This window comes from Lytechinus variegatus, chromosome 3 (assembly GCF_018143015.1).
Source record: "Lytechinus variegatus isolate NC3 chromosome 3, Lvar_3.0, whole genome shotgun sequence".
Lineage (NCBI taxonomy): Eukaryota > Metazoa > Echinodermata > Echinoidea > Temnopleuroida > Toxopneustidae > Lytechinus > Lytechinus variegatus.
Genome location: NC_054742.1, coordinates 47,541,548 through 47,568,398, shown reverse-complemented (window position 1 = coordinate 47,568,398; position 26,851 = coordinate 47,541,548). Strand labels below are relative to the sequence as shown.

General features: G+C 36.0%; 1 protein-coding gene across 1 annotated transcript in view; it reads right to left on the bottom strand.

Annotated features, from left to right (window-relative positions):
* Positions 1 to 26,083, bottom strand: part of LOC121411205 — a 46,476-nt gene extending 20,393 nt beyond the window's left edge. The window contains exons 1-3 of the mRNA XM_041603784.1: positions 25,854 to 26,083; positions 14,658 to 14,876; positions 11,015 to 11,349 (exon numbers count right to left, since the gene is read on the bottom strand). Coding sequence (XP_041459718.1) covers positions 11,015 to 11,203 — 189 coding nt within the window. The 5' untranslated portion in view covers positions 11,204 to 11,349; positions 14,658 to 14,876; positions 25,854 to 26,083. The remainder of the gene's footprint in view (positions 1 to 11,014; positions 11,350 to 14,657; positions 14,877 to 25,853) is intronic.
* Positions 26,084 to 26,851: the final 768 nt, after the last annotated feature.

Below are 26,851 nucleotides of genomic sequence, written 5' to 3'. Positions count from 1 at the left end.
TGTCAATGACAATAGGAATAAACCAATTACATTTTATTCTATTAATATAATTTTCTTCAATACAGGAAAGGGTGGACTTTTATCAATGTTGCATGACAAAAGGGAATGAAACTAATAACTGGGCAAGGTAGCTCATTTGAAGAGTGCCTGCCATATGAATGGAAAGTCGAGGAGGTGGGTGGGGGGGGGTCAATCCTCAGCCAAGTCATACAAGCGACTTATAAAATGGGACCTTTTGCCTTTTTATAATAACACTTCATATTATATAGATTCCATTGGAAGATTGTTGAATTGCTACATATATGTGGATACGTAAAGGTTGCTGTTCTTGCTTTTAATATCATCATCGTCCTCATCATAATCATTATTATAGCCATCATCATCACCATCCTTACCATGATCACCACCACCATCATCATCAATATCATTATTCTTACTTAAATCATTATAAATTTACAGATACATGTATAGTCACTGATTCAATCCATAACATTCTTATTCCAACAGCATTTCAGAGTACAGTGCTTCCCAGGTTGTATCTCCATTAAGAGTCATGATTAGCAATGACAGCCCAATAAATCAAACCATCCTCAACACCTTCATGCAGCTGACCTGGGATTTAAAGACCTGACTTGGATAGTCTTGTGGGAATGACCTCTAATCGAGCAGGCAAGTTCAATTTCTTTCTGCCACTAGAAACTTATTATTACAAGGATATCAGTGTTTAATCCCTTGTTCTTCTAACAACTCCTTTAAAATGGACCGGACATTATATCAGCATTTGAATTTACAAACAAAGAAGCTATTTTTTCCTCTTGTTTGAATGACAAAACGCATTAATTATTCTACCTATATATTCCATTGTTTTTACACTGAATTTCTGTACATACAAAATACAGGCCCACTTTTACTTTACTATTATGCATAATTCCATATGAGAAAAACCCACCAAATGTCAACAGTGTGAACAGTCCCTCTAAAAGTTTGATTGATGGCTTTGGCACCAGCCAAAATATTCATAATCATGGACATACATTTGAGACCTTTCGTTTTCTGTGACGTGCCATGTGGACGTACGAGATTAAGGAATTTTGGGAGCACTGCGCATGCGCGAAGTAATCTGTGACGAGCCTTCTCGTCCACTGACCAAATCTGTGACTCGTATTTGAGGGTTTTGACGTTCGGTGTCATAGTGCTCGAACGAGCGCTAGTTCGAACATGATGACGTCATCCCAGCTTGGCAAAAATGAATGAAGCCGCATCAACACTCGAGTTTCGTTGATTCAGCAGGGCTGGTAAACTGCAAATTACTGCTTGTTACCAGCTTTTCCATTACATTTAGTGTGTCCTGTTTTCAGACACTACATATCCGATAGGTAATTGATGTTTTATTTCCAAACAACCGTGTGTTTTCGGCTTTTTGCGCAAGAGTGCAAATGTTGCACCCACAGTCGCCCCACTGGTTCGTAGCGTGATGCTACGCCTGATTCTCCGGCCAAGCATCGGCCCACGGCCCGCTCGCTATCACGCTGGTATATGCTGTGGCGTGGTACGGGTACGTCGACTTAAATCGAAATTGTTTTCATCAATGTACGAACGTGATACTGAACGAGCGGTGTCACCACTTCCGGTGAACTAGGAATACGTTGCAGTCGCAGACAATCGAAATCTCTCTATTAAGGATACTTCCCAGAGCTGCTGCAATTTTGAAGAGTTTTCTCTCTCTCTTGAATTATTAGTAATCTGGCATTTGTATTCAGATCATGACTGGAGGTGCTTTGCAACAGAAAGCAAATACTTTATTGTAAAGCATTTCCCTACCTTTCAAAGTGTCAATAATAATTGTGGACTTTAATGAAAATAATCCACCTATATCAAAGTAAAGGCATGATTTTTTCTAAGAAAATCAATGAATTGTTCTTTAACAGTTTATATGTTTGGACAGGATATTTCATGGTGTAATATGATTGTTTTTGATGTGCTTCATAGCAATATGAATCCATGAAGAATCATAGCACAACATAATACCAATAAGACATTTGTATTCAGATCATGACTGGAGGTGCTTTGCAACAGAAAGCAAATACTTTATTGTAAAGCATTTCCCTACCTTTCAAAGTGTCAATAATAATTGTGGACTTTAATGAAAATAATCCTCCTATATCAAAGTAAAGGCATGATTTTTTTCTAATAAAATCAATGAATTGTTCTTTAACAGTTTATATGTTTGGACAGGATATTTCATGGTGTAATATGATTGTTTTTGATGTGCTTCATAGCAATATGAATCCATGAAGAATCATAGCACAACATAATACCAATAACACATTATTAATCAACTTTATTCTATGAACAAATAATCAACAAAGAAAAACCACCGCCCCCCATAAAAAATGAATAAATAAAAAAATAATAATGATAATCAAGTCTCGCAACAGCTAGTTTTGCTTCCTATGAACTTTTGAACAGATATTTTTCACAGAATGTACTTCCAAAGTATTTTCATTTCAATACAAATTATAAAATCTACTAAAAACAGAAAAAGAAAAAACGAATTGATATGAATACTAGATTAATCATGACTAAAACTACCCAAAGTAACTTTAAAGATTTATGGCATATCTTTCATTCCCTTTATTTTCATAAATGGAAATTATGGCAGCTATATTTCCCAAACTGACCAACATGAACTTGAAACTATATAAGAACTAGGGTCGTAAGCCAAATGATTTCCCTCCTGTTCGATCTCTGAATATCCAATACAAGGGCACACCCTAAATATCATGACAACTGCTTATCTTTCAGAATTAAAATGCAACCTTGTTTTGAATGAATATAAAGTGACATCTACCCTGAAAACCTTGGACCCTTTTCCAATCCATTTTTAGGTTAATAAGTCTTTTGTTGGCCTTACTTGTACATGCATGCCCCTCAATTCTTGGCTAGTCATAATTGTTGCCAACGTTTAAGAATACTGTCACATTTTAAAAAATCAATACTTTGTTTGATATCGACACTGTTGATATTTGCAATACTTGTCATATCATACACCGAACAATAATTGGATCAAGGCAAGACAGGAAGTTAAACATTAGAAGGTAATTCAATGTTCTTCTTTTCATGTCCTTAATATTGAAATTAAAATTGAAATGGAAATAGGGCAAGTTTTGATGTTTCCCATTTCCTAGCTCAAGTCAGGTACATGCATTAGGTTTATATTCCCTTTCTCATTTCCATATATATACACTGATCTACAACTCACAAAAAAAATGTATTGCCAGCATTTATCAATGACAGGTTTCTGGGGAAGCCCATTCTAATCACATCTATTTTTTTTTTCTGGATCCTGCAGACTTAACAAGCCTTGCTTTTTTATGCAGGTTCCCTCATATTTCACTCCTTTAGTTTGTCTTTAATTCCAAATCGCAATTCTCTTTAATTTGAATTAATTGTTATGCCTTGTCTGATTTGTATTCTCATAAGTTTTCTGATATTGTTTTCATAATTTTGTTTGTACTTGTGAAATATGTAAAATAAAGTCATATCAAATCACATCAAATTTGAATGACATCAATTATTGTACACAATTATTGTCACTCTGGTCTTAAGATTGTAACATAACAATACAATACTCTTTTCAAAAAGCACTTGACCCAACTTGACCTCTCCTGTAATATTCACCTAAAAAAGCATTACTCCATGCGAGCATATTTTACAATGAGCATTAAGATGATTGTTACGATGAGCATTTCAGAATGCTTTCGCTTATTCTGCCTTCACACAGGAAACATAATCCAGCTCCCTTCATACGGTTTCAGCAATAAGACTACGTTGTCACACCTCCTTGATATAACCATGGACCCTACTAGGCTCCATGGTATAAGTGCCAAGTGAAAGTGTCATAATCGGCTTGTTATAGAGAGACAAAGAGGGAGAAAGAGAGATAGAGACAGACAGGGAGGAGGAACCATCAGCAATAATTGATTTCCCACACTCCACAAGACTCCCATTATCTTTCAAGCACATTGCTTCCTTTCTATGAAAAAGGCTTGACCTATGAAGAGATATATACAATATGTTGTTCACATAAAATACATAATCACAAAAAAAAATTACATTACTAATTACTATATCCAAGGAGCTTGAAGCTCCTTGCTACATGTTTTCCATACCTGATGAGAAAGATTTTGCAATATTATCTAAGAAAGAAACTGCATACTGCTATATATCATTCAGTTAAAAATTGCAAATATAAATGTAGCAATACTTAAAAGGGTGCAATCGTTTTCAGAAGTTGGTTCTCCATAATAGGGACATAAATATGTATCTATAGGCAACTGACTGTCAATGGGATAAGGAAAAAAATTATACTACTTCTCTTCTGATTAAAATTACAGGTATCTTCTTTTAAGCCTTCCGAATAAAAAAATACCTTAACTTGTTCTTTCAAATAACCTAGTGTACTCCCCCTCAACTTTTTTATGACTCATAAAATATCTTCCCAGATTAATTCATATCTAGATTTTTTTTTCAAAGTTCTGTCACTTGTTTCATTCTCACAGGCCTTACGAGGAAGGAATATCCAACAGTCATGTTCGGGGACACACGGTTGAGGCTAGATGTTGCCATGACGACTTCTCAAACTGAAATCCTCCTTTTCCTCAGTCTTTCTGATTTCTCCTCATTCCTACTCACAAGTCTGACCTAACAAAGTCTACTTCATCTTTACATTTCTCTCCTTCATTCCTCTCTGATTATGTCACATCACTAATTGGTGTTTCTTGTATTGCATCACATTGCAAAATCAGGACTTAGATGCCCGTTCCCCGATAGTCTTCCCCAATCTTCCTCCTCTATCATCCCTCATGATCTTGTGTCATATCCCCTCCATTATTCACACCCGTCACTCATATTCCCTTTTACATTTATTTCATCATTATACTGGTAACAACTAGGGGAATCCAGCCTTGGCCATAAAATGTTATGCTGGGAAGGAGAAAAATAAATTAAACAGAATGATGAAAGTTTGAAAGAAATCGGACAAGCAATGAGAAAGTTATAGCTGCTTTAAAATTGAGATCACTAATACTATGTAGATTTCAAATTGGCAACTGTGTCAGTAAATTATGACAAGTGGCAAGGACAACTTTCCCATAGGCCATGTACTTTATTATCAGGGATTTGTGGTTTTCTCCTAAGTACCCATTCCCCTGGGGCAGTAATCTAAATATAGCCCAGGTAGTATATTGTAGTATGTCATCATGAAAGAAAAATATAATTTGAAATAAAACTTTTGGGAAAAATGGGACAGTTTAGCCATAATATGTATTGGAGTACATGGAAGAGTAGTCCTTGCCTTACATCACTATGACATCCCATATGCGGCCAATTTGAAGTCTCCATGGGTATAGTGATTACCAATATTTACAACTTTTAAAAATTCATAACTTTCTTGTTGTTTGTCCAATATTGTTCAAACTTTCACCTATCAACTTGTCTGATTTTTCTTTTCCTTATAAAAACAAGTTTTTATTTGGGTTGGATTCCCCTTTAATGGTACTACAGGTACAGACCTAAAAGTTACTTGTGAAAGACTTTTAAGCAAATAAAACATATTGCTGCATGACAGGCTTTGAACAGACTTAGAGCTCACAGAAGAGTCATTTTCAGCATACTGCAATCTGAAGAAATCTTGTCATTTCTACTAGATACCATATTCTTCACCTGGGTTGGGTGCATCAAAATGAGGAGTCATTTATGCTGTGGGGGGAAATAAGAGGAATACTTATCTGAGTTCAGTACATACCTCGCACGATTTCACATTTTGTTATAAAACATTATTCTTAATTTATGATTTTATTCTCTTCTTTTTTATAAAGGCGTAATGTTTATTTTTTGCCTTTATTATGTATCATAATCCCAGCCATTGTCATTGTATTTTTCTTCATGCTATATTTTACCAGTATTCCCAGTGCATCGGTTGGTTGGACGGAGGGACCGTCAGGTCACACTAGGTGGTTTCAGACCGCCTCGAAGTTCGCCAGTTCCAGGTATTCTCTGATCGGGAAATTTACCCCGATCAGAAAATACCAGGTATTTTGGTAATGTGAAAGCAAACTACGCGTAATATCCCCGAAAGAAAATACCCGCTAAATAGTAGGTACTTGGCGAAATTACGAGAACTATCGTCTGGATTTTTCCAAGGTCGCAGGTATTTTGGCGATGTGAAAGCAAATTACGGGAACTTTTATCCCAGCGTGTCGTTGGGCGCGGCGGCGTGGGTGGCTGCTGGGCTAGTGATTTTGAATCTCCCGCCTTGCCTGCTTATCAGACCACACTGCGCATGCTCGTAACTTCTGGAACTTATCCCGAAGGATGTGTTTCGGGGCGGTGTGAATGCAGGAATAATTAACGGGTATTTTTTAGCCTTAAAAAGTTCTCGTAATTTAACGGGGATTCTTGTGATCGAGGCGGTTTGAAACCACCTAGTGATTAAGTTTGATCACCTCTTCCCTGGCCAGCAACTGATGCACTGGGCATACTGCTATCAAATATTGCACGTACCTGTATAATTGCTACATGTATCTCATTTTATGTAATGATTGATATTGCTTTGTACTCTTGAATATGTTTGAAGTGCCATACAAATAAATAATAAATAAACAAATGTAGATATTTAAGCAGAAATATTCTTCCAATTATATGTGCAACCAGTAACCAAATTCAGGGCTTCCTTCCTTCTTACTGCATCTCCTTTTTATATTTCTTTGAATTCTCTTTCCAAACCCACCTCCAGACCTTTTCATCCATTCAACCCATTTTATCCAAATCAACTTGTGACAATAATATAGATAGGATAAAAATAACAAAAATAGGAATCAATTCAGCACCTCAAGGCTCTACTTACAAGTAATAGGAAACTGAAACTCTGTATTAACAATTCTGGCACCAGATGCTTATTGTATAATTACATTTCCAAATTTTCATTTTTGTCATCTGACAAATTGTACTTTTATGTGAATTTGCAATTTTTTTCAAACTCGAATCATTCCAAGGTCTCTCTACCCACTACCATGTGTGTGTATCTTACAGGCACTGTGCCAAACCACTAAACACACACAGTAGACAAGTTTGATAGAAATGAGTTCTCCAACAAATGATCAAACGTGTCACACTAATGCGATTGATGGTCTCAAGAACGAGAAATAACCACTTTGCTCCTTAAAGGAAACCACTTTACATCATAAGAATATTAACATTATATTCTTTCTTCTGTACCAGGCATCAGTGTTCATGTATCAAAAATCAATCTTTTTTTTTTTTATATATTTTTTTGTCTGCAGCACTGCAAAGAAAATAAAAAGTGCAATAATAGAGTCATGACATCCAATCCATCCATATCTCTACTGTCTTCAACAAATGAAAGTGTGGTTGGTTTCCATCGCATGAGATGGGAGTAGTATCATACTCCCACCCCCCCCCCCCAAAAAAGTGAAATTACTGCATTAAGAAAGCAGCTACATACCCCCATATATAAAACATATGTATTTTATAGATCAACATCTATTTAAAGGCTACATAGCTACACCAAAACATTTTTTTATTAGAATGCATTTGGAGGACATATAACCAGGTCTCCTCCCAACTCCCTCAGATATAACCATACATGATGTGCACTATCAATAAATATTTCTGGTATATTGACACGTTTGATACAACCTTGTTCCAAAAAATAAGTCAGGACCACATGAAAGGCATTGTGCCAAGCCATGTTGTGACAGGGAGGAAGCAAGAAAGGAAGTGTAAAGCAATACAATTTTCATTAAAGGCTATCCGTAGTGTTGGATAAAATGCCAATGAAACTAACATGCACACTGTACAATTCTATCTTTTCTTACCAGCTGTGGTAAGGAATGCGTGCATTGTTGCAACAACAAAAAAATAATTATAATAAAGAAATGTAGATAAAATTGATAGACACAACAAAGAGGAAATTGATATTTCTCCTGATAGTTAAGTTGGGACACAAGTTTTTTCCCCATCTTTTTTAATACATTGATATCAGCAGGGTCCACGATATCAGCAAATTTGTAATATGACAGTTAATCCGGTAAACACGGCCCCTTGGCGTACAGGTGGGAGTTGGAGGAACAGCCAAGAAGTCTCCATGATTTTCTGATGGAGGAGTAGGATGTGGCTCATTCTCCACTCAGGAGAAATAAATCAATGAATAAATCAATAAATAAAAAAAATGAAATGCAATAGAATGATAACAAAATGTACATTATTTCAAAGAAAAAATAGAATAGCAAAATGACCCCCCCCAAAAAAAAAAAAAAAATAAAATAAAATAGTAAATAGGCAAATGAATAACAAATCTTCTCAAATGAGTTAGGATGTATTGAAAAGTTCATATTTAGGGCTGTTTTTATAAAACTGGGCCCCATGGTATATAAATTTGTGATTGATCAGGGAGCTGATTTTGATGAGTGATCATAACACAGTAATCAATACAATCAATTGCTAACCTCTTGTTGTACATGTGTACAGCAAATTAGGATTTACTTACATTCTCTCCCTACTATCAAACTCCATAAAAACTTTTAATGATCTTTGTGATTCTATTGACCAATCATTACAACAGAAGGTGGGAAAGGATTTCTCTCTCTCCCTCTCTCTTATGATATCAGAAAGGGCAGACAGCCAAGCAATGCTTGAATAAAGGAAATAAAATGAGGAAGTTTCGATCAGTAAGTTTGATTAATGGCAGACGTACATGTAGATATATCAACAGATAATACAGTAAGGGCTATAAACAGATAAAAAATTTAACAATAGCTGATATGCTCTTTCATTCAATTCTGTATCTTTCAACATTTGGAAGACATATTTTTATGTTTCAGAGAGATTTTTAGGCTTGTGGCATCTGATATTGATCTTAGGAGAATGAACAAGACAAAATGACTTTTGTCTCTAGACACCCTCACACTATTTTCTATTGTCTCCCGGGGGGGCACTCAGTATATAATGCATAGTGGGTATGTGCCGCGGAGGGACCCCCATTTTCACACTCAAATTTTCGTTCCAAGGCATAGCATTTTCGCCTTGTTGAGAAAAAGAACAAAGAAAGCCGCTCCAAGGCATAGCATTTTCTTCTTATCGAGAAAAAAGAAGAGAGAAATCCGCTCCAAAGCTTCGCATATTTTTCGTTACGCCGCTCCGATCGCATTGAATGAGCTGCAATTTTGGTGAAAAGCGGCCGCAGAGCTCCCCCGGCGGAGGCCGCGCTAGCTGCATCATGCACGCATGACCGTTCCATAGGGATGCATACGCACTCACACGCTGGCGATCCGTTCCAAGGACCCCCGTTTTCACAAACATTTGTCGTTCCGAAGCCCGTTCCGAGGACTCTCCTTTTTACAATAAGCCCGCTCCAAGGCCCCCGTATTTTGTCTCGCCGGCGGCACACCCCCACCACTTTTTTGGTCGAGTGCCCCCCCCCCCAGGATTGTCTCTCTCTCTCTCTCTCTCTGTCTTTTCCTTTCTCTGCCTTATTTATTTCCTCCTCCTCCACTTCTCCTTCTTCTTCTCCTCCTTCTTCTTCTTCTTCTTCTTCTTCTTCTCCTTCTTCTTCTTCTTCCCCTCCTCCTCCTTCTTCCTTCTCCTCCTCCTTCTTCTCCTCCTACTAATACTACTCATTTTTCAAATCTCTGAAAGGAACAAATATTTAAATAATTGGAGAGTAGAATGAAATCTGGACTAAAATGATTAAACAATCGAACACGTACTTGGTTCTGCATGGAATAAGATAAGGATAAACACGTTCTTGACTTGCTACATTTGATTTGATCTTCTGTCCGAAGGGAAATGACAAAAATAGAATGAGAAGAGAGTTCTGCCATCTCAAACAGATCACACGCACAGACACATATTTCCATTTTCAAGCAAAGATAGATACTGATAACCATAAAGGAAGTCAATGACCTTCTGTTCTAACTATGGAATATTTTTCTTGCATCATCATAAACAAGGATCTCACAACCCTCCTCAAAACCAAAGTTCATCCAAAGATTCCTTGAGAAGCCAATTATCATCACTTCAAATCAGCTAACAAGAGTCTCTGTGCAAGCCCCCAGGCATAATATGATATCTATGATAATAGCTTAGCAGTGACCCACAGTCCCAAGGGATACAACCTCCAACTCTTGGTAGAAACTCATGGGAATATCAACTTGCTCTACTACTTCAAATTGAAAAATGATCTTCAAACAAAAATAGTCAACGATATGCTCGTAGTAAAAAAAAATTTGAATGTAATGAAGAATTACAAATTATCCTAGAAGCACCCCCCCAAAAAAAAAATAATAACAATAATAAAAATAAATGAATAACTAAATAAATAAACAAAATGAATAACAATAATTAATTAACAAATAAATTGTTCTTGCTTAAAGATGAAAGCAGAGATCAAATGGATTATTATATTCCATGTCTCAGAATATGAAACCAATATACAACGGAGATATGTTGGAACTTATTTATAGAAGACATAATCCATTTAATGATCAATTCAAAGAGTGCTTTAAAAGAGTTTACATCACTTAAATGGGATCATTTCAGTTCATCATATATTCATTTGATGATATCATGATGAGTAGGATGTTAAATCTTAAGGGGGATATCAAACAAAATAAACAATTCTTTGATATCCAGGCCACATCATTCATCTCTTGGTTGCACATCTGGGAGTGGAATAAAGACAGCTCACTTTTCAGAGTGGCTCACGGCCATCCATTCAAAAGACTTTGTCTATTACATGGAACTTTTGGAGTTTATATTATTTTGAAATTTTAACAAAATGATTGGTCATCAAGGTTTCATGCTTCACCAATGTTTGACTAACAATACATGAGGGATCATTATCCTATATGTAGATGAAACGTAATTTTAAGAACAAAGAATGAGAAAAAACACACAAATCTGATTGTTAAAGCATGCATCTCATGTATATTACCATTTCTGCAATATGGTGCTTGCGTACATCCCAGTTGAACATGACATTCCAGATGTTGTATGTTCCCACGGTGATGGAGACAGAGCCAGCCCCGCCCATAAAACAGACCAGGAGGAGAAGGTGAAACATCCTGGTGACTGAATGAGATGACTTTAGGAGATTGGGTGTCAATATTCTAAGAGCCCTCATTTTTATATAGAGATGGAATGGGAATGAGGAGTTGCTATGGTAATCCAGGTATTCTATGACATCACAATGTAGTGCATCTTCTTCCTTCTACCAACTCATCATCGTCGTATTCTTTTGTTTCATGATGTGTGGGTATAGGTGAGAACCTGGTAATGATGCAGACATAATTCAATGAAATTATGAAATAAATCATGCCATATTTTAATACAAGGGACACAAGCAAACATGGAAATACAAATGGGCAGAGGCTTGATCGAGCATTCTTCATCACAAATTACTTTTTAAATCTTTCATTTTGAAACAGTAAGGATGCAAATTTCTTAACATTAAACCATAAAGGAACATTAATTTGAGACGATTAAAACTTATGGATTTTACATTCACAACAATAACATTATAATTTCAGAATGATCTTCAAACTTGCCAACTTGGTATACATTTGCCTTGCCTTACAGCCATTCATACTAACATGGTTTGAAAAAAAAATCCTGTCATCTATCAAATAATCAGGATATTAACATTCAGATCCTCATGGGCGGATATCCCAGGGGGGACATGTCCCCCCCCCCTACTCAAAATAATAGGGGGGACACAATATCAAATGTCCCCCCTACTATTTTTGGTCTATTATGATAGTAAGAAATACATCATTCAAAATTGCAATAAAAAATGTACTGAAGGACGAGATGACCTTACTTTTGGGATGATAACTTCTTTTTTTTTGCTTGTCAAATTGATTTTCATCGAAATGACCTTAAATTTTGGGTGATAACCTTTTTTTTTTGCTTGTCAAATTGATTTTCGTCGAAATGACCTTAAATTTTGGGTGATAACCTTTTTTTTTGCTTGTCAAATTTTCCAGCCCCTTGTCCCCCCTTCCTTTTGGGAGAGATAAAGGCCAGCAAATCCTAGGCATTTTGGAAATAAATCAATTTCAATCACTATACCACTCATATCATTTGAGACTGATCAAGTAGACTATTACAGGATCTCCCATGCTGTGCTGAACTGGCCTAGAATTACATTGACACAGCAGGTTAACTTATTTTACTGTCTCTTCAAATCATCAAATATTCATGTAATTCAGATAATATGACAGCAAGACACTGGTCATCTCAAAACATCATCAAGGTTTCCAAATGATGCAATCAAAATGAGTAAGTCAACCAAGTGCATGTATATTCTAGACTTATTATTATCAACATCAGTATTGAAATTATCATACTACCTTCATCACCATTATCTTCACCATCATTATAATTAATATCATCCTCATAATAACCTCTCTGAACAGGTACCGTAGTGTACTAATATCTAATGGGTGTTTCATAAAGCTGTTCATAAGTTAAGAGCAACCTTAAGAACGACTGTTGATCCCTTCTTGTGGTGAATACAGAATGGTAGACACCAAAATGTTCATTGGTGATGGTTAATCTCATAAGGGTTCACCAGTCATTCTTAAAGTCGCTCTTAACTTACGAACAGCTTTATGAAACATCCACCTGGGGGGTGTTTCACAAAGATTTAAGTATGACTTAGAGTCGCACTTAAATACTGAGTTGCGTATGGTATGAAAGGCCTGATCGCATTGGTCAGATCGTGTCATGAGGATGCGCACTACTGCGTGTCTATCAATACGATCGCGCGTTGCATATCATGTACGCGTCGACATTTAAGTGCGACTTAAGTCATACTTAAATCTTTGTGAAACACCCCCCAGGTATGCTAATGTAGGTAGGCATTTTTTAAATGCCAACAAGAAAAACCCATTAACCATTAGAATAATCCAGATCATGAATGAATTATACTCAATCCTTCACCTTCTCTTTACTGAGTAACATTCTATATCAAAGATTTGTGTGGCTTTACAAAAATACAGTGAGAGAAGACTAACTAAAAAACACCATCTCTGTCCACAACAACAAATTGACTATAAATGGACAAAGATTCTATAGAGCTTTTTTTACATTCTTTCTTTAATCACTGATCACGAAAAGCAAGAAGGACGGCTTGTTGAATGGTTATTATAAAAGTGAAGTCCTTCCAACTCAGAATGGCATTTGTACTGTGATTCTTGTGATAAATATCTTTGCATAATATGCTTTTAACAAAAGCTACTGCACACAATAGAAAAGGGAATTCTGTGCTGGTCTGAAGTATTAACACACATGTAGTTTTACCTACAACTGGAGTATCCAGCCTTAATTTTAAAGGTAAATGCCAGTTTTGGTAACGATCTCAAAATGACTTTTTACAGAATCCAATATAATGACCACCCAAGTGTCTGTTTATAAATAAATAAAATATATGTGCCGAAGGATTCTGGAAGAAATTGTGTAATTGCTGAGAAATAAGCAAAATACGCACGGATTCGGGCACTTCCGTCGGGTCTTTATTCCAGCAATTTAATATACACTGTCCCACGTGTGCCTATCTGTGTTAGCGATTTTCAGTGTGATTGTTTTTCAGCTTAGATTTAATGATTTCACGAAGCTCAATTTATGTAACTGTACCAGATCTAGATCGACGATGATATAGTAATACTTAACCTTGGTTTTTACAGACTTTCTCACGAAATCAGTGTTTTACTGCAACTATTGGAATTTAGCTTTAAAGAGTATCTTATCTATTGTGGTTCTCTTTTGCAAACTTAGGTCCCCAGGTGACAAAAGGTAACCCCACTCATATATTTACACCACATTCAGTTATAAATGAGCTCTTATGTTCTTAATACTGTTATCTTTTAAAGAATCGTAATCCCCAAATAATGACTGATGTTTGGAAAAAAACGTTCTGAGCTAAAAAAATAGCATGAAAGAAAAATAAGTTTTCTGTATCCCTTTGGTGATATTTTTTTTAAAATAAGATATCAATGAATATATTCAATTAAATCTGAATGACTATCAAAGAATAAATTCAAATCAAATCAAATATTCTCAAAATCTGTTTGTACATGTTTGTAAATTTTTAAGATTTGCAATGCATTTTCATTAAAAAAATATTTTTCAATTCTTATTGAATGAATTCAAATCAAGTCGAAATATTTTGAAATATCTGTTTATGCTTATACCTTATTGGAATACATGTAAATATCAAGCCAATCATGAACATATTTTATTGCCTCTTGACTTGGATTATTTCTAGAATATAGTTCATAATGCTCCTTTATTCCTTCTTTCTTTAAGTTGCAATCATTTTTACAGAGCTAAAAAAGCGTACAATCTTAATTTTCATCAAATTTAATGGCATAAGTCTTGCAGTTAAAATAGTACATAAAAATCAGAATGGCAAATACTGTATATTGATGGATGGCTTTATATTTACTCCAAAAACCCTGCAAACGAAAAAAACATGAGTGCATTGCATATATATATATAAACAGAAATTTTCATGGTCATGAAAGAAAATTTTTATAAATTCAATAGGTGTACAAAAACTTGTGTCAGGTACTCACCATTATCAAGCGGTGTAATTACTTGGCGGCGCAAGCAATCCTGTCTCTCGACAGACTGTGAAGTTCGTAGAACAATACCGCTTCTTCTACTTCTCTCTTTCTCTCCTCTCGCTATCAATCACAGGCAACGAGCTTTATCATGTGACCTCTACAGAGAGGCATAGGGGCAGGGATCAGGCCAACACCATGCAATCCTAGAGCGATAGAAGTGAATGTTTGCTGTAAAGAACAGGGGAGGAAGAACCATTAGCGAGGGGATTACGTCGTTAATCCTGAACCGTGAATAAGTTTTATTCAGTTACAACTGCCGATGAGAGATTATGTCATTGCTGCCCTGCAACTCAACAAAAATAATGTGCCATAAAGGAAATTCATTTTCAGCGTTGTGTGAACAAAGAGCACTTTCGAAAACAATATTGGCATGTACAGCACTGTGAATTATTCTGGGAACAATTTCGATCTATTCAAGCAGTCCACAATTATTGATCTGTCAAACTCATTATATGAATTTCTAATTTCAATGTCATGTTATCTCAATCATGTTTTCATTCAATTTGTATAAGAATCTTCACCTTCAATCACGAGTACAGTCATGAATAAAACCCACTACAAATCACAACTCGTACCCAAGTTTCTACCATCAAGTCACTCAATACAATCCATTCAATGTGTATGCGGTAAGATCAATAATTCAATGTTTATCTCTCAAAAAAATGAAAATTATTCATGGTATCTCCATCGTCCACATGAATGAATAATAGGTCTAGTGGATCGGGTGGTTTATTGGCACAGCATGCATGATACTTGGTAACCACAAAGGAATATTAATATCGGTGCTTCTCATGTCTATCTACTGCCTCTCCCCAGGGATGTAAAGTTTATACCAAAAACCTGCAGATGATTAGACTCCTCTTTCACACCACATATAATTTAAAATCTCTACTCCAGAGGCCCTGGTTTCAATTTTCTAAAATGCAGAATCTGTATTCTTAATAGGTGGCATGTACATCTGTCATGATGAAGCAATCAAATACATGTACATAGAGAAAAGAAAGTCTTAGTGGAAACATGTTTCCATGCAGATAAAGCTTAGCAAAATCATGCTAAACACTGCAAAGTTGTTTCTTTGGGCAGATTTCCCTTTAAATTGGATTTCACTTTGCTTTCGATTAATTTCCCTGAAATTTTCATAATGCAAATTTTTTTACCAAAAAAATGCAATTTTTAGGAAATTCTACGTCTTTTTTCTCAATTCCATGATTTTATTTTTGTATTCCATATTACACTAATCTGGGGACTCTACTCATCTCTTTCCAATGAAAGCTACAAATTTCTTGAAGTCACCCAGGTTTTCAACACAATCTCTAAGCCTTAATGAACCTCATAGATTATTTCCCCCATGGGCTAGAGAAAATTATCGAAACATTTTTTTTTCCATATGATTCAATAATCCAGTTTTAATTCATTAATTCATTTAAAGATTTGATGTCAGTCATCTTGATTCGACAATTTCAATGGTGAGAGATTATGATGAATTGTATAATGCATAAAATTCCATTGCCAAACAGCCCATGATGCCCTCTTTCAATGTTAATGAATAAATCTCATATCATTCATAATTTGGCTTCATATTTCAGATGTCATTTGACTACCTTGAAATCATCTGTTGCAATAACCAATATCAGATTACTTTGGGTTGCCTCAATCTGTGTGATGTAAACCTTTCCTTCCGTTACCAAGTTCGTGAACTGGTAGGAATGTTTGAAGGTGACACTGAGGATCAGTTCTTCCATCTAAAAATGTTTACTTAAAACAATTCTTGAAATTTCTTTGTTTCTTCATCCCACATGTTTCTCTTTCTCATCTCTCAAGGGGAGGGGTCTTCATCATTCACTTTTTTGCTATTGATTCTGAGTACTCACTGGAATGTACAGGAAGAAAAAGGGGAGGTCTGTTTATATGCCCTACCGCCAAAACAATAAAATTAACAAACTAATTATAAATGGTTATTAATCAATCGGTGTGTTGGTTCAGTTGGTGAGCGTCCGTCTCACAACCAGGAGGTCGGGAGTTCACACCCGGCCGCGTCAGACCGAAAGACACTAAAAGATGGGAGTTGCTGCTACCCTGTTTGGCATTCAACGATTAAAGGGATAGAGCTTCGTTGATATGGCACTGCCCACGATCAATTGGTTAAAGCAAATTTTCTGAGTATTTCATGTCATGTCTATTTTGAACAATAAAATATGGATTTTTAATCACATCATTTCTAGACACTTCATCACAAGTCACTTTACAGAACAAGACAAAATAAAAATAAGTCACATCAGCAGCTTTGCATTACTTAAAGAAGTTCTTATTTTGAAGATGGTCAGAATTCAGAAATAAAGTGAAAAAAAAAATAAGTGACATAAGCAGCTTGGTATTACTTGAAGAAGTTCTTATTTTGAAGATGGTCAGAAATAAAGCACTAATAAATCAAACTTCATAAAGGTAAATTGGATGTTAAACTTTACTTTCATTTCACTAGAAGCAATTAAAAATCATTTATAGACTGAGGAAAAAATAAAAAACATACTTCGGTTGGTTATGAATATTTCAAAATAAAATCTTAATTAAAGGAAGTGGTGATGTGATCAGAAACCTAGATGTCACATTGATTTCACAAATGTTTCCTACATTAAAAGAGAACAGCTAAGCTATTATATTGGCATCTATACAAGATCACAAGGGATAAAAGGATATCACTGCAATATAGTAAGTTTCCACTTTGAAAAACAGATCAGTACCGATTGAAAATTTGATAGTTTATAGATCTTTCCCCTAAATCCAAAGCAATGATAGCTTTTATCGATTGGTCTCAATACTGGCCTTGGATGTTATTTGTTCCTTTTTGAAAAAATTTCTTTATTTGTGCCAAAATAAATAATAATAATATGCAACATTTATATTGCACTTCATACAAATGTTTCTAAGCGCTGCACACTATTACCCCGGCTTTAGCACGGCTACCCTTATAGCTTATAGGGCGCATCAAGCATTCAAGGAATTCCTTCCTACCGGGTACCCATTTACTATACCTGGGTCGAGAGTGGCAAATGTAGATAAACGCCTTGTCAAAGGACGCTAGTGCTGTGGTGGGATTTGAACCCTGGACCCTGTGGTTCACAGTCTGGAGACTTATCCACTGAGCCACAACACCTCTACAAAATACAAAGATGAGCTCTTTTATAATTATGACTTTACACTATATAAAAAAATAAGTCCCTTTGATGATGTTTCTGGCTCTTGTTTTTCATGTAAATTTACAGTAGAGGACCACAAGAAATTAGCAGATAAAAATTTCCCAACAAATTTGTATTTAAAACACAATCTCACCAATTACCCTTCTAGAGCTTCAATCTGATTGACAAATTTCAAGGTTGACCTATAAAATCATTTATCTAAGCAAATTCTATGTATTGAAATTTTTTGCAAATTTAGAATAAAAGTTTTGTAGTGCCAAATAATGGAATAAATATATTGAACATACAGATCATATTAAATTGATACAATGATAAACAAGGAATGAATTCAAATACATGAATTAATAAATATAAATGTTATTTATATTTTTTTCATTTATTCATTGAATGAATAAACAAAATAAATATATTTTAAGGATTGAGACTATTGTAAATTTGATCCAATGTTTCATCAGTTCTCTCCTCTGACTGAATTATTTTGAAAGCAGCCAACTCACCATAAAAAGCTGTAGTCTATTCCTAAGATAAATAATCACCAAGAACTATAGATACACGTGGTTCTTACGAGGGACAAAGTGCGTTTCCACCCCTCACTGTCCCCTCCTTTCGATCTTCAGAATCTCCAATTCTTAACAGACAATAATCTATTAAACTGTGTGACAATTGTCCAGTTTATTCTATGTTTGGCAGGAATTTGAGTGAAAGTTGTGAATTCAATGGGACAGTCAACACACGGGAGAAAAGGAAAACAAATTTTGTTTAAAACTGAAAGAGAAAGGGGATAGAGAGAAAAAAAAACTACGGGCAAACTGTCATTGAAATAATAAAATTCTGATACAACTACAGCTGACAGAGACTACTAATAGCTAATAGTATAAGATTTTCAGAAGTAAACCTATATCTAATAGGAAATCACACTATTTGGCAGTGTGCCCAATCACAAACTTGAATTGTACAAGTTTCATTTTCCCTTAGAAGCTATTGATTCCATGAAACCAAATTATAGGGTTGAAATATGATTTGTATCCTATTTTACAGGAATTGTTGCATCTCCCTGACAAAATCTCCATTGACAAAATGCACTCATACACGTAGTTATCTTTGAATAATCGAATACCCACTTTGTTGAAGACTTTATCAAAAGGTGTGTATTGGTTAAGATGTAAAGATGAACAAAGTATTAAAGTATCATCATTGATATACCTAACAGATCATTTGTATGTATCAAGGGATGTTTTGTCTTCCTCCTGCACAGACAGACAAGCCCTTCTCCTTCCCCTCTTCTAATAAAATTATTAAAGACCACTCTATTGATACCAAATGTAATTCACCCCCCCCCTAAAAAAAGGATAATGGCACTGCATCAAGCCATCCATGCACAAGTTTCCAATAGGCAATCTATTCTATTTTCATTTCTTCATTAAAAAACACAACTTTAAACCAAACAACTTAATGAACCCTTTCCCAACCTGACACACCATTCTCTTCAACGTTTGCCACTAATCCCATCATCTGTCAGTAACCTTGCTACAACACCTCAATCACACCGTAATCAATTGTTTGAGCATGGACCTATATGGTTTGAGCAAAAAGTCTGAAAGACATGTATAGTATGAACAGGTGGAACCGAGTACAATCAATATGTAAGAATATATTATTTAAAAAAATCATAAAAAATTAGCAAATGCACTTCCATGACACCTACTGCATGAAAAAAAGAAAACTGAACCCCTGAGAATTAATTATTATGATACATGAATTTGATATCACAACCAGACGGTGATGGGGGCAGAATTTCCCTATATCAATTCCAATATCCTTTATAATTCGTCTTACCCTTCATGTAGACCAAATTTGTCCTCTTTTTTTCCTTCTTTTTCTTCCAATTTCACTCGCTATCCTTCATCATATTCCTATTATCCCTTTATTGGTTTATCTATCCCCACATTTTTCTCTCTCCTCTCCTTGTCTGTCTAGTCTCTGAGTAATAATTACTACATTCGGTCAATAGTGGTACTGGAGCATTGTAATTATATCATAAACAGTTTGCATTTAAAGCTGAAGTTCAAAGCATGCAATCTTTACACTACACATATCAAAGAATCCAATCCATATTTACAATTTATTTAATCCACCTTTGATGATTAAAATGAAAATCAGAATATATTGTAGCCAAGCATGACATACATGTACATGTAATGCACCACCATTTCAAACAAAATAGACCCTATACGAAAAAATATTTAAACATATTCAAAATACATGTATGTTTGTCCTGGATATGAAAAGCCAAACTTCGAGGTTAGCTCCAGTATGCCACATACATCAATAAATGATGTAATTTGGTCTTTAATATGCTATAAAAAAAATAATCATAATAATTCCTTGTAAAATAATGCAAATACATAAGTGTTTGACTTATCACTTTAAGGAAAATGCAATCGATCACCAACATGGGTGTGAGATCTGTCCCAAGGTTATACTAAAAGATACATTACCAATAAATCAATTTGAACCAAAGACAGCTGAGCATACATCACCCAGTCAGTAGAATGAGATAATGATCATGGCCATAGCTGCTATGAGTTACCAGTATAAATGAATAGAAAATATCAAGGGTAGATTGGAAATTTTGTCAAATTTAGGGTCCTCTCCTCTCCCGACCCCCTCCCCACAGAGGTATTAACTCTCCCACCCCCCCCCCCTCTTCCGACAAACAAAAAACTTCTAGCAAGTGAAGTGGAATTGCTAATCTCCATGTACAGTATTTCAGAGCTGTTTAAGTTGAGGACCCCCTTCACCCCCCCCCTTCCTGGATTTGATGTCTCTGATTCCCCCCCCCTCTACAAGGTAAGTTCAAAGCATGGATAATGCTGAAATATTTCAGATATCATAATCATTCAGTTGATTATTTGGTCTTCATTCAAATACAAATGAAATACAATAACCTAAATTTCTTTTCTTTGAGTTTTAATAATCATCAATAATTTAAATGATTAAAACATTAAACATTATATCATAGTGGCTACATGAATCAAATGCAATTGTTGATATTTTGTATAACTTCCTTATAAACTGTTACTTTGCTCAGTCACTACCAGCAAAATTGATCCAAATATGAAACCAAACTATACGTGTATCTCTCAGTGGAGTGTATTCATTGATAGAGGTAGATATTTTACAGATTTTTACAATGCAATCTGCTTTATATATCCAGACAGATCAGTGTGTGTATACCGCTTTCATAGTGAAGTCGAAGTGGAGTTACTCCGGAGTAACTCCGAGTTGAGTTGATCCACTTGTACTGCGGACCGACTTTAAACCCCCTTTCATATTGGCAAGCACCGCAGCGGTGTATCCGCAGTCGTTGCCAAGGTTTCCAAGCGAGTTCGCGCCATACGTGTGTCGAGATCACAGCGATAAGTGCATACCGCATTTCCGGTGCGGAGTAACTCGGTTTGTAACCCTCTTCTCTAAGTGGGTTGAGTACTCCGCTTTGAATCCAGATCGAACTAATCTCAGAATTTTCATATTGCCCTCCAAAGTGGAGTAACTCCTCCTGGACTCCGGACTAATTCCACTTCGGCTCTCACTATGAAAGGGGTATTAGTCATTTCAAATAAATCAAAGGGATCAGCAGTGGGGATCTAGGATTTTGAAATAGATGGGACACAAATAAAAAAATTGAAAATAGAGGGGGCACAGATAACCATTTTCTTAGATCTGAAGGTGTATTCAATGGGCCATTTCAAAATATAGTGGTAGCATGCACCCCTTACACATCCGCCAGGATATGCCAATGGTCTAAAACTTACTCAGAAGGTATTTCATTGAAAAAAATGAAAAAGTCAATAATGGAGATCTTTGAAAAATTATTTATTTTGGGAGTGTATGGTTAACAGACTATGCAATGCCTGATATCAATGTATGGGTTGACATATGGTTTGCATGCATCAATGGTCAAAATTAATCTACCAACAGCGGCTGAACCAGGATTTTAAAAAGAGGGGGTACACGTAGGCTAGATGTTTAATGGGGGATTATGAAAATAAAGAGGGGTGCACAATCCCTTTCACCCCAGGTCCCCATCTGGTTCTGCCACTGACCAGGAGATTTCAATTGAAACACTTTCAATTTAAAGGTCAAGTTCACCTCAGAAAAATGTTGGTTTGAATTAATAGAGAAAAAATCAGACAAGCATAATGCTGAAAATTTCATCATAATCAGATTTTAAATAAGAAAGGTATGACATTTTGAAGTTTCGCTTATTTTTCACTAAATAGTTATAAGCACAATTTAGTCAAGTGCTAATGAGAGAATCAATTACTATTTCTGTTATTTTTTATTGTTTGAATTATACAATATTTCAATTTTTACAGATTTTACTCGACTGAACCATAAAATGTTAAACAATGGTAATTGCACATCTTCAGGGAGAAATAAAGCTCTGTTTCAAAGGACAATGGGGAGAAAAATAGAATATTTCATATAATAAAATACAAAAGAAATAGTGAGTGATATCTCCAGTTCCCTCATTTGCCATATTCATCAAAAGGATCACAGGTCCACAAAGTGATGATATTCCATAGATAAAATTTACAATAGCTCAAGGATGCAATCAAAATGACAATGTTTAAAATGACAGCCCCAGATTGAATACCAGTTTGAAACACCCAAGTACAACAGGATATTGGCAAATGAACAAATTGATCGCTCAATTCATCAAGGAATATCACACAATTACAGAGGATCAGTTTCTGATTGAAGCAGAGTCAGCCATGAAAGATGTCTGAATTTTTGTTTTCTCCCGGCATCAAAATATTGATGTGTGGTATATCTAGGGCTGTTTCAATGTCCATACTGGATATTGTAAATATACAATTTAATAAGGCTAGTTATTAACTACATTGCTTTTGTCTGTTGGCAAAGAGCATCATAGTTGTATTTCGTTTTTTTTTTTTGCTTTATCTTGTGATTATATCATTTTTTCACAAAAGAGGTATGCTAACTAATCACATCTCCTGTATGACTGATTGTAATTACGTTCAGAGAGTAGACCGAAGCAGGAAAATACATTTTTCTTTCATTATTCTCAAATCAACCATAAGCAAACATAATCAACCAAATATTCCAAGTGACAGAATGAACCTGCACAAGTTTGCAATCTACATGTATGCCTTTTGACGTCAGTGGCTGTATCATCTTGTTACAATTTGTGTAGCCCTTGGGATTCGTAATCACTCTGATTTACAGAGGATATTAGTTGATTCAGATATAAAACACCTGTGTATAGTTTACACAATTTGAAATTCTCTTCCCTAATCTATCTTTCTCATTTCCCCGCACTTATATCACTCCAAACTCTTTCATTCTCTCTCCTTAATGTTCAATTTCTTTCCTCCCATATGCATTCCTCCTTCCCTCTCCTTCATGTATGTCCCCACACCTCCACTCTCTCTTTCTTCCTTTCCCCCTTTCTTTCAATCTGTTTTAATTTTTCTACCATAATTAAAATTATAACAAGTGTCGCTAGGGCAAGCACATAATACGCCCACCTGTTAAACACGGAAAATGGAGTTACTGGTCAAGCAAGAAAAGTGAAAGTTGGCGACTTGTCCTTTGACCTTTTCACCTAAAAATCAATACACTTCCTGGGATCCATGCAAGTATCATACAAACCAAACTATATGAGCCTAGATTAAGTTAAACTAAAGTTATCAAGTTTGCAGAAGGGTAAGAATTAGATGAAAACATGTCAATGTGACCTTGACCTTTTGACCTCAGAATCAAATTAATCAATAGGCTCCTGGGAACCATGCTAGTATCATACACACCAAATTTTATGAGCCAAAAGTGAAGTTATAAACGTTTACAAGGACTGCAGAAGGGTGAGATGAAAATATGTCACTGTGACCTTGACCTTTGACCTTTTGACCTCAAATCATTAGGCTTCCTGGGATCCATGCTAGTATCATAAACACCAAATTACATGAGCCTAGGTTAAGGTAAAGTAAAGTTATCGCATTTACAATGGTAAGATCAAAACATGTCACTGTGACCTTGAATTTTGACCTTTAGACCTCAAAATATGTAGGCTTCCTGGGATCCATGCTAGTATCATACACATCTAATTATATGAGCCTAGATTAAGTCAAACTGAAATCATTGCATTTACAAGGAAAAGTTAATGGACTGAAAGACAGATGAACATCGAGCGTGATACCATAATACGTCCCGTCTAGGACGGGTGTAGAAAAAATAACAACTGCATGAATAAATTTGACACACACTAAATAGAATGATACTTACAAGGGCCTATCGGCTCCAATAATAATAAACATGTCAATATGTTAATGCGTACAGTCCCTAATTATCTACTAGTATTTCATACAACCCATCAATCAAAATAAATAATGTGTGACTGGGGTATAAAAGTAAACCTGATAGCTTATTTCATCCCTGTGTATTAAAAGTCTAGAGACGGGTTTAAAAAATTCACCATGTACTGTACATTGCAAAAATACAGCGATCTATTAGTGAGGATCCCAACATACCAAGGGTGCAGGCTGGGGTGGGGGGGTGCACCCTCCCACCTCCCACTGACTAGGCTCAGGAGTTCCGACGACGCAGGGCAAACAAAAGTCCCTACTTCTGCTTTCAGCAGCTGATTTTACAAACCTTAGTTCCACCTCCCCAAGATGTGCCCCCACCCCCCATACCCCTTTGGTTCCACCTCCCCAGGATGTGCACGTCCCCATGCTCAACCCAGCCTACGCCCTTACATACAACCTTGCTCATGCAAACAAAATAGCTGCTGAAATCTGTTTGAAAATTGATGTGAAGTGCATCAATTAACTAATGACACAATGAGAGTGCATTAGCAAAGTATGACTACCATACTATGAAATGAAATCCATTAAATAATTTAAGTTTGCCTTCATATTGACAATTTGATGTGCCATGCTTCCAATGATTAAACAAGAATGGATTGCATCAAAATACAAAGTTTCAACGTTTCTGATTATTCATCAGCAAATGCACTGTGTCCCTATATTTTTTTAAACTAGCTTTTACCATTTGATTCCTAAATTATACCAACTAACCTGGAAGTAACAGTAAATTGAAGACTGAAAAGGGGGAGATAATAGGTTTAGTTATAATAGTGGCTGGGGTGGCGGCAGTAGTAGTGGGATGGGGGGGTGGAGGAGGCAGTAGTGGTGGTTGTGGAGGTGTAGGTAGTGGATGGGGTGGTGATGGTAGTGGGGTGGTTGCATGGTGGTAATGACTAATGAAAGTGGGGTAGGGATGGGGGATGTGGAGGAGAAAGTGGTAGTAGTGGGGTGGTGGTGGTGCACAGGGTGGTGGTAGTGGGGTGGGCATAGTGGTAGTGGTGGTGGTGGTGGTGATGGTGGATATAGTGCACTCTTCCCATTAATATGCCTAAAGCACCAAGACTCAAGACAGTGATAAAAATATGGGGGTTAATGCTAAATTTCAGGATCATTTCTGGCATCTTTAAAAATCATTCTCTCATGCTCTTCCCATTAGAATTCAATAAACATTCAATGTTAATGGTACATGTACAGTTGTACTATACTATTAAATAGTTCTTATGGTCAGGAACTATGTACCAAATAAATTAATCACAATACAAGTAACTATAGTATAGAATGCCATTAAAATATTTTATTTACACTTACTCCAAGTTAAGTGGCCACAGGCCACAGGTCACCTAGTTGACTACTGTGTATTTGAATATTAACCTCTCACTTCACTCTCGGCTCTGGTCAAGCCCCATTTCTCATCACAATGCAAATATTGCTTGCCAAACATATTACATAGCCATAGGAAGGCTTTCATTGTTCATCGGTATATAAGAGAGTGCCTCATCTCATATCAAAACTCCATGGCGGCTCCATGACCATGGTCAACCAAAACTTATTCAACTTACCTGTATCATTCAGCTCACGTCACTTTGAAAGCCCAAGTCTGAACACAAACCACGACCGACGGAAATCCGATCAAATGCAAGCCAGAGCCGCAGGGGACCCGGTTGCTGTTATGCATGTACCTCACCAGTACCACCAGATATCAGAGGAGCGTGCAAATTATACAAAATGGGCGGAGCTCTTCGTCTATTTTCTTACTGTATTCATGGATTGTTAACACATTTGATCTTTGTCCGACGCACTGAATTACAAGGCGAATGCCGCCATCTATCGGTACGAGCAGAATATGGAGCCTCGACAGAATCTGGATCTGGGCTCCGTCTGAGTTGCGATTGATCCAATCAATCGTAACTATGGACGGCAAGCAACCTCAACATGTAAAATGCTTGTTTTTTCAAACAAAATTCTAGATATGAATGTATATCCATGAATCCATTGATTTCTTGACAATTTGGTGTGTTTTTCTTTGTTTGCAAAGGACACTTTGCAAATTTCCTGCAGAAAAAATTATGACACTGATGGATTTCCATAGTTACGATTGATTGGATCAATCGTAACTCTTTGTAAGACGGGGCCCTGGACTCGAGCACTGAAAGATCTCTAGATGATCTGGAGAGATACATGTATCATAATATAACTGGATAGATGGATGGGGATGAATGGATTATGTTTTCCCTGACGAAGAGGAGAGGACCCCCGAAACCTTGGACTTAAAAATTATTTTGAATTTGCATGCAATGCATTCAACGGGCATTCAATAGAGTAATTTAATGACTTCCTGTTTTTCATGTGTTTTTTTTTCCTGTTACACTCTCTTTTATTTAAATTTTCATTTATTTTGTATATTTTTCACCTATTTTACACCATAAACAAGAATAAACCTGATAAACACTACAACAAAAATGGTGTGACATGCACTATATCGCTGGAGCGGATCATTTTTCGGGAAAATTTCATCTTTAAAAACATCAACAAACATTTAATTTAATTTCTTTGTGAT